This window comes from Oncorhynchus kisutch, linkage group LG12, assembly GCF_002021735.2.
Source record: "Oncorhynchus kisutch isolate 150728-3 linkage group LG12, Okis_V2, whole genome shotgun sequence".
In the NCBI taxonomy this organism is placed as follows: Eukaryota; Metazoa; Chordata; class Actinopteri; order Salmoniformes; family Salmonidae; genus Oncorhynchus; species Oncorhynchus kisutch.
Window position 1 is genome coordinate 14,791,831 of NC_034185.2, and position 15,085 is coordinate 14,806,915.

At 43.8% G+C, this 15,085-nt stretch overlaps 1 protein-coding gene across 1 annotated transcript in view; it reads left to right on the top strand.

The window, feature by feature from the left end:
* The window catches only part of ppp2r5a (protein phosphatase 2, regulatory subunit B', alpha isoform), a 75,332-nt gene extending 62,281 nt beyond the window's left edge, over nucleotides 1–13,051 (top strand). The window contains exons 5-13 of the mRNA XM_031836957.1: nucleotides 6,601–6,731; nucleotides 7,819–7,878; nucleotides 8,635–8,743; nucleotides 9,456–9,509; nucleotides 9,822–9,872; nucleotides 10,022–10,141; nucleotides 10,487–10,614; nucleotides 11,016–11,117; nucleotides 11,575–13,051. Of these exons, the coding sequence (XP_031692817.1) occupies nucleotides 6,601–6,731; nucleotides 7,819–7,878; nucleotides 8,635–8,743; nucleotides 9,456–9,509; nucleotides 9,822–9,872; nucleotides 10,022–10,141; nucleotides 10,487–10,614; nucleotides 11,016–11,117; nucleotides 11,575–11,827 (1,008 nt within the window). The 3' untranslated portion in view covers nucleotides 11,828–13,051. The remainder of the gene's footprint in view (nucleotides 1–6,600; nucleotides 6,732–7,818; nucleotides 7,879–8,634; nucleotides 8,744–9,455; nucleotides 9,510–9,821; nucleotides 9,873–10,021; nucleotides 10,142–10,486; nucleotides 10,615–11,015; nucleotides 11,118–11,574) is intronic.
* Nucleotides 13,052–15,085: the final 2,034 nt, after the last annotated feature.

Genomic DNA, 15,085 nt, shown 5'->3' on the forward strand with positions numbered 1-15,085 from the left:
TATATAATGTGATTTAAGATTATCTCCAGCTCAGGGCTCCAGCTATGCAATTTGTTTGCTAACTTGCTAGCTTGCAAGATCAAACTTCTTGGTTACAGCAGAGACAATCAACCCCTGCTGGATCAAGATTCCTGCTCCCTAAATTGTTTTCTGCGTCCAAAAAACATCCCTTGTGTGGACTGCCGGTAATATCGTATACCCCTTTATGGTACAGGAACACTGCCGGTAATATCGTATACCCCGGTATGGTATAGGAACACTGCCGGTAATATTGTATACCCCGGTATGGTACAGGAACACTGCCGGTAATATCGTATACCCCGGTATGGTATAGGAACACTGCCGGTAATATTGTATGGTACAGGAACAGTATGAAGGTATGACCATTTGAATACCACCCAGCCCTACAGAACACAAACCTGGTCAGAGCTGTTCTACATCTATGTCTCGTTAGCTAGGTGGTTAGACTGTGTTGGCTTAGCTTGTTAGCACCAATAGTGTAACAGCCCTCTACTTTCTGGATATTTTCATCATTCATACAGTGAAACTTATCGACTGACTGATGACGAACGTACAGTACTGTGTCCCTCTGGGAGCTTTGTCTCTGAGACATCATAGGCTCTTCTTCGATGACCCTGTAGAACAGAACAATTCGCTCCGCTCCCAGACCCCAGTGCTACTGTAACATAACAGACACAGCAGAGGTCAAGTTCAGGACAAAATGCATTAGCCTCTGGGTGAAATCCCACTGGTCGGGTCTTGATGATCACTGATGGTGATTGAATATTGACCCTGGCCCCGGGCCCCCTGCATGGCTGAATCATAGTCTTGTCCGGGCCACGTTCCAACACTACCAAGCAACATCCTTATCTATGGCCTATTTCCTTGTCCTCGCTGATTTGAGTGGACTTGATGGATGCAGGCTAGGTAGCATTGCAAGAATAAAGGTGAAAACAGCAGTTAGCTGTAAATTAGCTTCCTCCATTTGGAGTGATGACATAAGGTCATACAATAGGTCAAAGGATATTAAGAGTATTGGGAAGCAGCCTAGTATCATCTGTGTGTCTGCAACAGAGGAGTTTTCTGCCTCGGTGCCACCCTGGGGGAGGAGGACTGTACTGTAATGGATGAGGCTGCTGCCTTGGTGCCAGGCTGGAGGAGGACTGGACTGTAACGAAGGAGTCTGCTGCCTTGGTGCCAGACTGAGGGAGGAGGGCGGGACTGGAACGGGGGCACTACTCTGCTGCAATGGCAACCCTGTCATTGTGGTCCTGGCAACCTCATAAAATGACGAAACCAACATTTTAGGAACTGGCCGACATCAGCACTAGTTAGGCTATTCCTCTGGGGTCAGTGGCATGTTCCACACCGCTCCTCTCCTTTAAACAGTGACGTTACAGTACTGATCACTGATACCTTAATCGCTCCTCTCCTTTAAACAGTAGCTAACTTTACAGTACAAAGGACTGATCCTAAACCGCTCATTTCCTTTAAACAGCCATTTCCCCACCCACACAACGCCATACACGTGGTTTGCGGATGTGAGGCCGGTTGGATGTACTGCCAAATTTTCTAAAACAACATTGGAGGCAGCTTATGGTAGAGAAATTAACATTAAATTATCTGGCAACCGCTCTTGTGGACATTCCTGCAGTCAGCATGCCAATTGCACACTCCCTCAACTTGAGACATCTGTGGCATTGTTGTGTGACAAAACTGCACATTTGAGAATGGTATTTTATTGTCCTGAGCACAAGGTGCACCTGTGTAATGATCATACTTCTTGATGTGCCGCACCTGTCAGGAGGATGGATTATCTTGACAAAGGAGAAATGCTCACTAACAGGGACGTAAACAAATTTGTGCTCAACATTTGAGAGAAAAGCTTTTTGTGCGATTGGAACATTTCTGTGATTTTATTTTTTATTTCAGCTCAGGAAATATGGGACCAGCACTTTACATGTTGCGTTTTATATATATAGAAGGTCCTGGAGTGGCCTAGCCAGTCTCCAGATCTCAACCCCATAGAAAATCTTTGGAGGGAGTTGAAAGTCTGTGTTGCCCAGCAACAGCCCCAAAACATCACTGCTCTAGAGGAGATCTGCATGGAGGAATGGACCAAAATACCAGCAACTGTGTGTGAAAACCTTGTCAAACGTTTTCTGTAAGTCTTCACCTCTCTCATTGCCAACAAAGGGCATATAACAAAGTATTGAGAAACGTTTGTTATTGACCAAATACTCAATTTCCACCATAATTTGATAATGAAATGAATAAATTCATAAAATCCTACAATGTGATTTTCTGGATTTTTTTTCTAATTTTGTCTGTCATAGTTGACGTGTACCTATGATGAAAATTACAGGCCTCTCACATCTTTTTAAGTAGGAGAACTTGCACAATTGGTGGCTGACTAAATACTTTTTTGCCCCACTGTATATGCCAATTATGTGACGATCTGACCGCATTTTTTTTTTTAACCTTTTGGCGCCATAGAGAATTGCATAAGAAAGTAATCAAGACGACTAGCTTGATTAAGCGTCCGCCATGTATATCTCACTAGGTCAGGGTATTTAAGCCTCCATATATCCACTAATTCCAATATATCCATGACATTCATGATTCCTTAAGTACCTGAGGGTGGTGGTGTGTGATGTCCTTTATGGGTCCATAGAGGTATTTTAAACCGTATTAAAATCTCCCACCATAATAATAGACTTGTGTTGCTTGTAGGGTGAGATAAATTGTTATATATATTTTCAAAGAAGCGTGGATCATCATTATTTGGACCGTATAGGTTAAGAAGCCATGGTCCAATAACATTTAAAATCATCTACCTTGAGGATCTGTTTGGACAATTTGCACAATTTAATTAATATTACTGTTAATTAATATTGTCACCCCTTTTGAGTTTCTTTGCCCATGGGAGAAATATATTTCGCCCCCTGTCCTTTTTCCACAAAACTTCATCTAAAATTGTTGAATGAGTTTCCTGTAAACCAATAGATTATATATTCCTTCTCTTTTAGCCAGGTAAATACTGATAGTATTTTCTTATTATCTGCTAAGACATTACAATTATAACTGGCCATACTTATTTCACTAATTACCATAATGAGACAAGTTTCAATTCCATTTATCATAATATATGTTTGTAAACGTACCATGATGATTGTCTATATAGCTGTACCCTGATAATTGCATTGCTACTATGTAAACCTCCAATTGGTCCCAACTATTCCACCTACTAAAACCCCTCATCCCGAGTTGGGTTGTCATCCCAGTGACCGGTAGACCACCCATGATCCCATGGTCCCCGAGAGACCAGGACCCCTCCTTTGAAAAGAGCACAGTGCCACCCACAAAGCATAAGCAGATCAACCGATAAAACTCGCTGGCCATGGCAGAACACTGACATTCCTGTCTTGCAGGAAATCACGCACAGAACGAGCAGTATGGCTGGTGGCATTGTCATGCTGGAGGGTCATGTCAGGATGAGCCTGCAGGAAGGGTACCGCATGAGGGAGGAAGATGTCTTCCCTGTAACGCACAGTGTTGAGATTTCTTGCATTGACAACGAGCTCAGTCTGATGATGCTGTGACACATTGCCCCAGACCATGACAGACCCTCCACCTCCAAATCGATCCCGCTCCAGAGTACAGGCCTCGATGTAACGCTCATTCCTTCGATGATAAACGCGAATCAGACCATCACCCCTGGTGAGACAAAACCGCGACTTGTCAGTGAAGAGCACTTTTTGCCAGTCCTGTCTGATCCAGTGACTGTGGGTTTGTCCCCATAGGCGACGTTGTTGCAGGTGATGTCTGGTGAGGACCTGCCTTACAACAGGCCTACAAGCCCTCAGCCTCAACTCAGCCTAATGCGGACAGTCTGATCACTGATGGATGGAATGTGCATTCCTGGTATAACTCGGGCAGTTGTTGCAATCCTGTACCAGTCCCGCAGGTGGGGTGTTGGGATGTCCGGATCCTGTGCAGGTGTTGTTACACGTGGTCTGCCACTGCGAGGACGATCACCTGTCCGCCCTGTCTCTCTCTCTGTCTTAGGCGTCTCACAGTACCATCTCCAACGAGCGTCTGCGATGCCAAGGGCTAAAATAGAAGTCAGTTCTATTTCTGACGCAGATCATGCTGCAAGTCCTGCCTCTCCCATCTCCTCATTGGTTAGAAGCAGGTACCCACGTGCCATCACCTCATTGGTTATACCCACGTGTGTGACTGAAAGACGAATGAGGTCAGTGGCGGTAAACACCTAATTTATGAAAGTTGCCAATTGCAATATAAAGTCAAGAGAAGAAAAGGTCTGGAAGGAGGAGAGATGACTAGGAACGATTTGGTTGACCGTTTTACGTGTGGATTAATTGTCGGAGTAGAGGACCTTGTGCATTTCAGGTAAAATAACAACAATGTTTATCACAGGACAAATTAGCTAGTAACAGCAAGCTAGCTAAATGGAACAAATTAGCTAGCAATTGCAACTTAATTGCCATAAATTATTAATGCTTTTCTACCTGTCCCCAAATTAATGTCATTGGTTCAGAGTTTGTTTTGATGTTTTAACCTGCATGTCGTGATCGCGTTTGGTATGGGGGGGGACAAAATACCTTCATGCACTATGGCGCATGCGCGCAGACTGTTTGGGTTCTGTGTTAGGCACGTTCATGCAGATGAGCAGGGACCCTGGACATCTTTTGGTGTTTTTCAGAGTCAGTAGAAAGGTCTCTCTAGTCTCCTAAATTTTCATAACTGTGACCTTAATTGCCTACCGTCTGCTGTTAGTGTCTTAACAACCGTTCCACAGGTGCATATTCATGGGAAACAATGATTTAAACCATTTACAATGAATATCTGTGAAGATATTGGGATTTTTACGAATTATCTTTGAAAGACAGGGTCCTGAAAAGGGGACATTTCTTTTTCTGCAGAGTTTATTTGTAATAATGTAGGTCGTTTATGAAACGATTGTTACCTCTTACCAGTATTGTCATTACAAAAGTAACATTTTGGCAAGCAATTATTATTAAGAGCCAACAATTATTGTGATTCATCCTATATTGTCCCTCACATCTTTACAACAGTTGTGGGATACACACACACACACACACACACACTCAACCCCTTTCTCCCACAAACAACCATATGCTCAACAGTTGCACCATCCCAGAGCCCAACTCGAGAAAGGTCTTGATTTACGAACGCATATACAGTTGCAGCTGAATGAGAAGGCCTGCAAAATTGATAAACGGCCAGAAATGGGGAGATTTGGTTAACCATTGTCACATCCTAGGTGATGGAGGTCAGATATACCCCTTTCCCCTGAAACACACACACACATGTTCCCCCGTAGTGACCATATTCACAAGCAGCTCTGTGCAGTCAGAATTTTGATTTTGTGCCACCACATGGCCACAAAAATATGCCCCCTCTCTGAATGTTCGAGTGTGACCCCCTCCCCACGGGTTACTGCAGCTAGTGTTCCCAGCACTGCCACTGCCTGGGTGGGGGCACCCCACCGGAATCCCCACCGGCTAGGTACAAGGTTCTCATTAGCAGCTTTTGAGAATTTCCTTGTATATTATGCTCTCCCATCAAGGGGCTTTTTTGCTATCTATTTGTACTGTTCGTTTCTCTAGTTCATTTTTTAAGATGAACTCTTTTGACATAAATAGTTTTTGTTTTCAAGATTAGTATTGAATTTCATGGCCTCTAAAGGCACATGTGACATACAATATGGAAATAATCTGTTGTACCAATTTAGGAAAATTTTTGTTGTAAATGATTTTGTCTTGGTTAAAACAATTTGTCATCCGGTAGACTTTAATTAAATTTCCAATATCCTCGAGTAATGTGTTTACCAATTATTTGATGGTCCGACCTCATTCTGTCCTCTATCAGCACTATTTAAACGTTTGTTGCCAGCGAAAATGACAAGGCAATCAAGACGACTAGCTTGATTGAACCTGCTCCATGTAGATCTCACCAGGTCAGGGTAGTTAAGCCTCCATATGTCATGTCCACTAGTTCCAATATATCCATAATATTTGTAATTTCCTTAAGCGCGTGAGGGTGATAGTTTGTAGTGTGATTTACTTTACGGTCCATTGAGGTACTTGAAACCGTATTATAATCTCCCACTATAATAATTGAGTCATGTATTGCCTGTAAGCTCGATAAATTATTATGTATTTCTAAAGAAGCATGGATCATCATTATTTGGAACATGTAGATAAATTAGCAAAATCTCTTTATAGTCCAATAGCATATGTAAAAGGATCCGCCTTCCTTTCATAACGTTGTCAGGTAACTCATCTATTGACAATTTTGGTAAGAGGGCCTGGGTATGGCTTTGCTTTAGGTGCCTTTGCAACGCACCTGTAAAATAGAATTGAGTTGAAACACCACTGTTACCATAGAGAGAGACAGCCCAGTCAGAAACAAAACTTTCCATTCTAGGTTTGAAATGCTTTGAAATGACACTGGGAAGCAAGGAAATAACTTTTTGCTTTCTCGCTCTTGCTCTCTCTCTCTCTCCTCGCTCTCTCTCTCTCTCTCTCCCCCCCTCTTCTTTGACCTTGGCAGCTCCTGGAACTGTTTGACAGCGAGGACCCCCGGGAGAGGGACTTCCTGAAGACTGTCCTGCATCGGATCTACGGGAAGTTCCTGGGGTTGCGGGCTTTCATCAGGAAGCAGATCAACAACATCTTCTTGCGGTGAGTGAATAGTGAAGTGCCCCTCTCTTGTTCACAGGAGCAAACAGCGGGGCCTCCTTCGAAGACGCACAGAACCACACAGGTATCCGTCAAACTGAGTTCGAACCCACCCCCCCACCACCACCGCAGCTCGGCACCTAAAAAGTCCATGGTCGTATTCATTAGGGCTTATCGTAGCAAAACGTTTTCGACTGGAATAGAAAAGTAGCGTTCCTCGTTGGACAAGATCATGATTAACCTCAAGCTTCCCTGTGTTCCTGGGAGCCCACTCCTGTCAGTTGACTTCCCCTCTTCTTTGTCTATGCCCTGGCTGAGAAGGGAACTGTCCAGCTTTCTGTCTATTCCCTGGCTGAGAAGGGAACTGTCCAGCTCTCTGTCTATTCCCTGGCTGAGAAGGCAACTGTCCAGCTTTCTGTCTATTCCCTGGCTGAGAAGGCAACTGTCCAGCTTTCTGTCTATTCCCTGGCTGAGAAGGGAACTGTCCAGCTCTCTGTCTATTCCCTGGCTGAGAAGGGGAATTGTCCAGCTTTCCCTCTATGCCCTGGCAGAGAAGGGAACTGTCCAACTTTCCCTCTATGCCCTAGCTGAGAAGGGAACTGTCCAACTTTCCCTCTATGCCCTGGCTGAGAAGGGAACTGTCCAGCTTTCCCTCTATGCCCTGGCTGAGAAGGGGGACTGTCCAGCTTTTCCCCTATGCCCTGGCTGAGAAGGGGGACTGTCCTACTTTCTGTCAATGCCCTGGTTGAGAAGGGAAACTGTCTTGCTGTGATCGTTTCCCTGGCAGGCTTTCCTAACCAGGTTCTTTCAGGCAGCAGCAGCTTGGGGACAACTGGTAGATAGATGGGACATGATCAAGCCTACGTCAGAGCCACAGTACAACTGGTGTCAGTGGCTGAACACATTTCACAGGTTTTATACATGCTATGATTCGACTCTGAACATCGATGTTAGCAGAGGGGGCCATCCTCATGCACTGTCTCTATCCCTCTCTCTCTGCTCCATTGTGTCCTATCAGAGCCAAATGCTCCACTACTCAGTGTGTAGTCATTTGTAGTTTGATTGTGATGGTGTGTTTGTGTTCTGGTAGGTTCATCTACGAGACTGATCACTTCAACGGAGTGGCCGAACTCCTGGAGATACTGGGGAGGTGAGTCCAGAGGTGGTGGGACGCTGGGGGGAGGTGGTGGGACGCTGGGGGGAGGTGGTGGGACGCTGGGGGGAGGTGGTGGGACGCTGGGGGGAGGTGGTGGGACGCTGGGGGGAGGTGGTGGGACGCTGGGGGGAGGTGGTGGGACGCTGGGGGAAGGTGGTGGGACGCTGGGGGGAGGTGGTGTGGTGGGAGTTCAAGCATGCATCAACTGCATCAACATATATTGTTATCAAGCACCTTTGACTCTAGCAGCAGTGGCACAGCGAGTTCAAGGAACTAGGACATGCAACCATTTACACTCGTATGCCAGAATATCTCCATTTGAGCTAATATACTCACCACTACATCAGTAGGTCCCTTTAGTGTTGCTACAGGCTTTTCTGCTGTTAGCTCCCCATCCCCACAGAATTCTGGGAAACCCAGTCACACTGCTGACCTCTGCCTTTTCCACATTTTGAGCTAAAGGACGCAAGTGGCTCTTCCTGTTTAGTTTTATTTGTAGAAAGTGTTCTTTTGTTCCAGCAGTGAAATGTCTCTCTGGCTCTAGCTATGAATAGTCATCTCTGCTTCTCAGACCGCCTACCCTGCTCTCTGTGTCCTCAGCTATTCTGGATATGGGGGGGGGGGGTTCTGTTGGCTGCATCATCCATACTCTGTGTGTGTGTATCTCTCATGCATGTGTGTTTGCTAATGCTTGATTCTCAAGACAATGATTGATTGAAGTGTTGAAGTGTTGTTTTTGTCTATCTGCAGCATCATCAATGGCTTTGCACTGCCATTGAAGGCGGAACACAAGCAGTTCCTGATGAAGGTGCTCATCCCCATGCATACCGCCAAAGGACTGGCCCTGTTCCACGCACAGGTAACCAAATGTGTAACTGATGCTCAATTAAGTTATGAATCCATAAGTGTTAAGAGAAGAGGTAGAACTAGGATTGGAACTGGAATGAGCATCTCCACCCTCTCTTTGAAAACTACGTGCCAAATGTCCCCTCCACTTCCAAAATTCAAAATATGCTAAATCATGATTTGTCCAAAGCAACGGAACTAACACTGTTGGTTATCTCACGCGGCCCGTCATATCACGACAGATCTATGGTACCATTTATGTTTACGTGGTCCGTCTACGAGAGATTACAAAATTCCTAATACCAGATTAATAAATATCCCATTTTAAAGGGGTTGATTTGAAATACTCACTCTCACTAGACAACTCTTCTCTTTTTAGCAGCTATCTAAATCTGAGAAATGTACCTGGCATAATGTGGGTTTTAAAAGGAATTCTAGGTATAAGTTCATACAATATTATGATATGGTAATTAGCCTAGCTACCAATTTTGTTCTGTCAGGTCAGGCTTTGTGAACAGTAGATGACCTAGATGCCTTGTTAAGCATAACTCTCATGAGCTGAAGTGAACTGCGCTCTGAAAAAAAGCCTTGGATAACAGTGCCATCTAGTGGCCGTAGAATGAACTTGAAATCTCTGATAGTATTGTGTACAGGACATACCACATTGGGAACGTTTCTGTTAACAGTAAGTAAATAATATCACTACCTGTTCTGTTTCCTTTTAGCTGGCCTACTGTGTTGTCCAGTTCCTGGAGAAGGACCCCACCCTCACAGAGCCGGTACTCTAACCAACTAACATGCGTCACGTTGTTCTACCGTCGGGACACTAGGTTCTGCTCTCCCTTGGAGCTGTAGGAATGTTGTTGTGTGCTAGGAATCTGTGCACCTTTCATGTAGGGGACAAACAATGTTAGCTTTCTCAAACAAGTTTGAGTGCAAAATCATGAATAGTTCATATGGTACCTAGCTAAATGGCATGTAAAATGCTGCAGCACTATCAACCTATGTACAGTACTGTAGGTTTGTTGACTAAAGACAAAAAAAACTAAAGGTATTTCCTTGGAACTTAGTGTCATCTGTTCAATCCTCAGGTGATTCGGGGGCTGTTGAAGTTTTGGCCCAAAACCTGTAGCCAGAAGGAGGTATGTCTGTCTGTCATGACTGGTAGATGACAACGAACACGCTAACAGATGCTGTACCTTGTATACCATAAGTGTGGTTCTGAACAGTTTACCTGGTTCTCTTGAACATATGACTTCCTCATGTGTCTGTTGTTTCCCACCTGTCCTAGGTGATGTACCTGGGGGAAATGGAGGAGATCCTGGATGTCATTGAGCCCACCCAGTTCAAGAAGATCCAAGAGCCCCTGTTCAAGCAGATCTCCAGATGTGTGGCCAACCCCCACTTCCAGGTTACAGTCTTGACTTCCTTGACCTTCAACTTACTTTTAGCTCCTAGTGGAGCAAATGGCATCAATAAAAGTGCGTCTCCAGCTAACCCTGATCTGGGACGTTTTCCTGAGTTTGTTTCAGGTGGTTCCTCATACAGTACATTAAGGCTATTTCTGTTCCTCCATTTACTGCTACATGTACTTTTTTCCCTTTCATTTTTCATAATGACCTCCTCAAGGAGCTTTCCAGCACTTCTCTAAATGGGTTTTCAATCTGGTAGTGGAGCTGTGAAAATGGCTGCCCTATACGTAACATGTTCCTGTCATTTACTGCCAGCCCGGCTCATTTCTTGTTGATCCCAACAGGTAGCGGAGAGAGCCCTCTACTTCTGGAACAACGAGTACATCCTGAGCCTGATTGAGGAGAACATCGACAAGATTCTGCCTATCATGTTTGGTAGCCTGTACAGAATCTCCAAAGAACACTGGAACCCGTACGTATGCCACTCTCCGGTTCTCAACTCATTTTTTATTTAATCTTTTTTATTTGACCTTTTATTTAACATGGCAAGTCAGTTAAGAACAAATTCTTTGCCCCTAGGGTAAAGCATTAACAAGCAAAGCCATGCTTAATACTGAACTCTCTTAACTATATTTGGCGTAGAGTTTGGGGTCTTATGTTATCCCTCTCTAACTAACTATGTATGTATGACAAAATGGTCGTGTCTCCAGATATCAATGTCATGTTTCCTCCAACATCATGTCACTGAAATACCAAAGGAATGTTTTTCCAGTTATTTAATCTCAACATTGCTACTGTAGGATTGACTGAGAGCCGGTAAATATCCTCTGGATGTATTTAAGTCAGATGCCATTGTCCCCTGTGTGTTTCCAGGACGATTGTAGCTCTGGTCTACAATGTGCTGAAGACCCTGATGGAGATGAACAGCACACTATTTGACGAGCTGACAGCCTCTTACAAATCAGACAGACAGCGGTGAGTGAGCTCCCTCCAGCTCTTATATTCATTCTTGTTCTGCAGCCTGAACAAAGTGTTCACAAACTATTACAATAACTAGTCAGGTATAATTTATGAAGCGTGGAAACAAAGCTGCATGGTACAACACACTGGATTACATAAGTTCTGTTAGCTAGCGTTTTTCAAGGACAGTCGGGTCTGACAGCGTCTTGTGTGTGTCCGTGTGTGACGTGTGTCCGTGTGTCCGTGTGTGACGTGTGTCCGTGCGTGACGTGTGTCCGTGCGTGACGTGTGTCCGTGCGTGACGTGTGTCCGTGCGTGACGTGTGTCCGTGCGTGACGTGTGTCCGTGCGTGACGTGTGTCCGTGCGTGACGTGTGTCCGTGCGTGACGTGTGTCCGTGCGTGACGTGTGTCCGTGCGTGACGTGTGTCCGTGCGTGACGCGTGTGTCCGTAACGTGCTTGTGTCTCTCCAGGGAGAAGAAGAAGGAGCAGGAGAGGGAAGAGCTGTGGAAGAAGCTGGATGAGCTGAAGTTGAGCGACGCAGCGGCTCTGGTGCAGAACAACAGCCACGGGCTCCAGAACGCTGCCCAGAACAACAACAGCAACAACAACAATCACCAAGAAAACCAGGAGAAGGGCACCGCTGTCATTGCAACAGACCATGAAGACCCTGTCGTTGCCATAGATACCGCAGAGAATGTCAAGGGCGTAAAGACTGCCAAATGACACAGGACTCCATTTTGTACTCTGTAACGGTTTCCAGGCCGTCTGAGAACTGTCAGGGAGGGGCTTGGGGGTGATGGGGAGGAGGGGCTTGGGGGTGACGCGGAGGAGGGGCTTGGGGGTGACAGGGAGGAGGGGCTTGAGAAACTAGCCACACAAAAAAAAAAAGAGATAAACCTCATCAGTATGTTAAATCTATATACAGTAAAACTACTTCAAATGCCAGAAATTCTCCTTTGGCAGGAAACGTATATTTCAACTTAAGACTATTTTGGGATGTTAGTGTGACCACAGTATATTGGTAAACTTTTTTTGTCTGATCAAAGAATTTATCCTTTCACATTTAGTTTCTTAACTGAGAAAGGTTTTTTTTTTTTTGGGGGGGGGGGGGGTGATATTCAATGTATGAAAATATAGGAGGGGGAGAAAATGACTTGAAAATAACCTTTCTGATTGTGCTGCACTTCGAGAAGCTAAATGGCTATTTTAAAATGTCTATTTTGTATGTGCTTTCATCACTGCTGCCAACATAGGGGTGCAAACTGTAAGGAAGAGGGGGTCGGGAGTGAGCTTTGGAGGGTGGGTGGGTGGGGGGCTATGGAGAGAGGACTGTGTTAATAGTCTCTACATAGGAGACCTGAGTGAATGTCACTATCATGAGGTCTTGTGTTTTCGGGTGTTTGGTATATGTATCTGAATACATGAAGCTTAATGTTATAGCCGTTATTATAGCACATTCAAGAACTGCAGCCATACAACCTATTTACAGTAAGTATTTGAAATGAGTTTAGTTTAGAGAAACGAACGATGAAACGGGCACAGATTTAAGTAAGTATAACATATTTTTCCAGTCTGAATAGAGAATTGATTAATAGATAATGCCGATGTAGAAAAAGGTAATGAAATGAGCCATATATTTTTTTCCAGAGTATTGTTAAAGGCAGAGATGTGGGTTTTTGAAGCCAGATGGTGGCAGATTGCCGATAGTCTGGTTTCTGCAGATTTAAACGTGGCTGGATGAAGTGTGTGCGTATGTGGGTCAGGGGTGTTTGCTTTAACGTGTCTGTTCTCTATTGTAGGTCCAGTCTTTTCTGATGCCTTTTCTGTCAGAGTGTACCATTCCAATCTCTGTGACATGCAACTGTGTGGGGAACCTGTTTTGTAATAACTGACCTTATCTAGGTTTTAAATAAAAAATAAAGTCTACCATATGTTTCTACTCTAAAACCACAGGACTATGGCTCTTTCTTTTGTATTGAGTAGCAGCGACACATTGTCACCAGATGGCGCCAGAATTTAATATTGATATTCTGTGGGATTTGTAGTTTGCTTATTTGAAAAACGATCAAAATTTAAATATAGTCCTTGATTCTATCAGATCAAGCGTTGACCCTCATTGGCAGACATCCACATAGCAGATGTTTTGGAGGTGTAACCGGTATGAACTGACCAATAGGTGAGTGGCTGGCCCGTCCTTATTGGTCCGTGCTATCCGGACCGGGATCCTTGGGACATCCATACCTTAACCCTAACCATTGTACATTTCAACTTCAATACGGTAGGGACGTCCCAAGGATTCCAGATAGCATTTCCATATTATCCCTACAGCGTTAAAGTTCAAAGCGGCGATTGAAAGTGTAGGCTAATGCATGTTTTCATGTTAATTTGGATGGGGGATTTATTGCTTCATTATAATTGATGCGTAGACAATAGACAAGTATACATTCAAGTGATTGAATTTATAACACGGCTGAACGGGATTTGTCAGATTATAAAGTCGGGTGGTTTCGTTGCATCCAATGGCAGTGCATAGAGCTAGATAGAGGAATAGTCTTTATCTGTTTCATTACTGCAGTGGTTCACAACTCCGGGCCTCAAGTATCCCCAACGATACACATTTTTATTGTAGTTCTGGAACAGCTCACCTGATTAAACTTGTCAACTAATCATCAGGCCCTCAATGAGTTAAATCAGGCACACTTGTCTGGGGCTACAACAAAAATGTGTGCTGTTGGGGACCGGAATTTGGAACCACTGCATTATAGCCTCTGTGACAGCATGGGCAGCACCATTTAGGCTATGCCATTTTGAAGTACTCAATTTTCTTGACGATTGGCTGATCCATCCTGATGACCCGGTTGGACATGACACCAAAAGGGTCACCAGGAGGGATCAGCCAATGAAGTTGGAAGTCTCACCCAGTTGACCACATTAAAATATGAATCTTACCATTCTTTTTTTCCAATGTATTCAAACCCAGCACAGGTTTAACATTTGATTGCCTTAAAGATTCCTTTAAAAATCTAATAACTTTGGATGTTTCCCCTCTGATCTTCTACATAACCGCTACATTTAAAATGAAAATACTTTTTAAATGTATTGGGGCATTCAAGTTTTATTTAGAAAAAGTTGAGGCGAGCAAGCAAATATTTGTTTTTAAATGTAGTATACCCTCTTATTAAAATACTATAGCAACCTTAGTTCAACACCAATCAAGAGATTTTAGCCTCTTAGCTCAGGCATAATCTGTGAGGAAGTTGTGTAGCTCTTTGCTGGAAGCTTGAGGGCATTATTTTTTGCTAAATTAGAAAAGTGTAAAGGGGCATTTCATTAAATGTATACCTTATGGCCTTACAAATTGAAATCTGGGTTGTATTGATGGCAACAGTATCCTCAGTGGTTGGGATGTAATCTATAACAATTCTTTTTTTTGTTTTGTTTTTAGAGTGAAGATTTAAAGGGGCAATCCAGAGTTGAAACAATTAACAAAGCACCCTCCCGACACTTTTTTTTGGGGTAAAAAGCAGAGGGTTAGTAGTCACATATGCCGAATGCAGGTGTAGACCTTCCAGGGAAATGCTTACTTACGAGCCCCTAGCCAACAATGCAGTTTTTTTTAAAGAATTTTAAAAATATATATATAATAGAATAAGAAATAAAAGTAACAAGTAATTAAAGAGCAGGTTGCGGCTGGAGAAATGTAACTACTCTCAAATTCATAGACCGATCTATGGGATGCAAGGACTGACCATCAAAATTATAATTTTATCCATGTTTTGAGGCTATACTGTGTTTTATTTACAAACATTGGAGATGAATAAGCTTATATTTTGGGTTCTGATGGGAGACGACACTTGAACTAAGCTCATGAGGCAAAACCTCTTCAGGATTTAACACTTTTTTTCCCATTTTCAGCTAAAATGACACACCTAAATCTAACTGCCTGTAGCTCAGGACCTGAAGCAAGGATATGCATATACT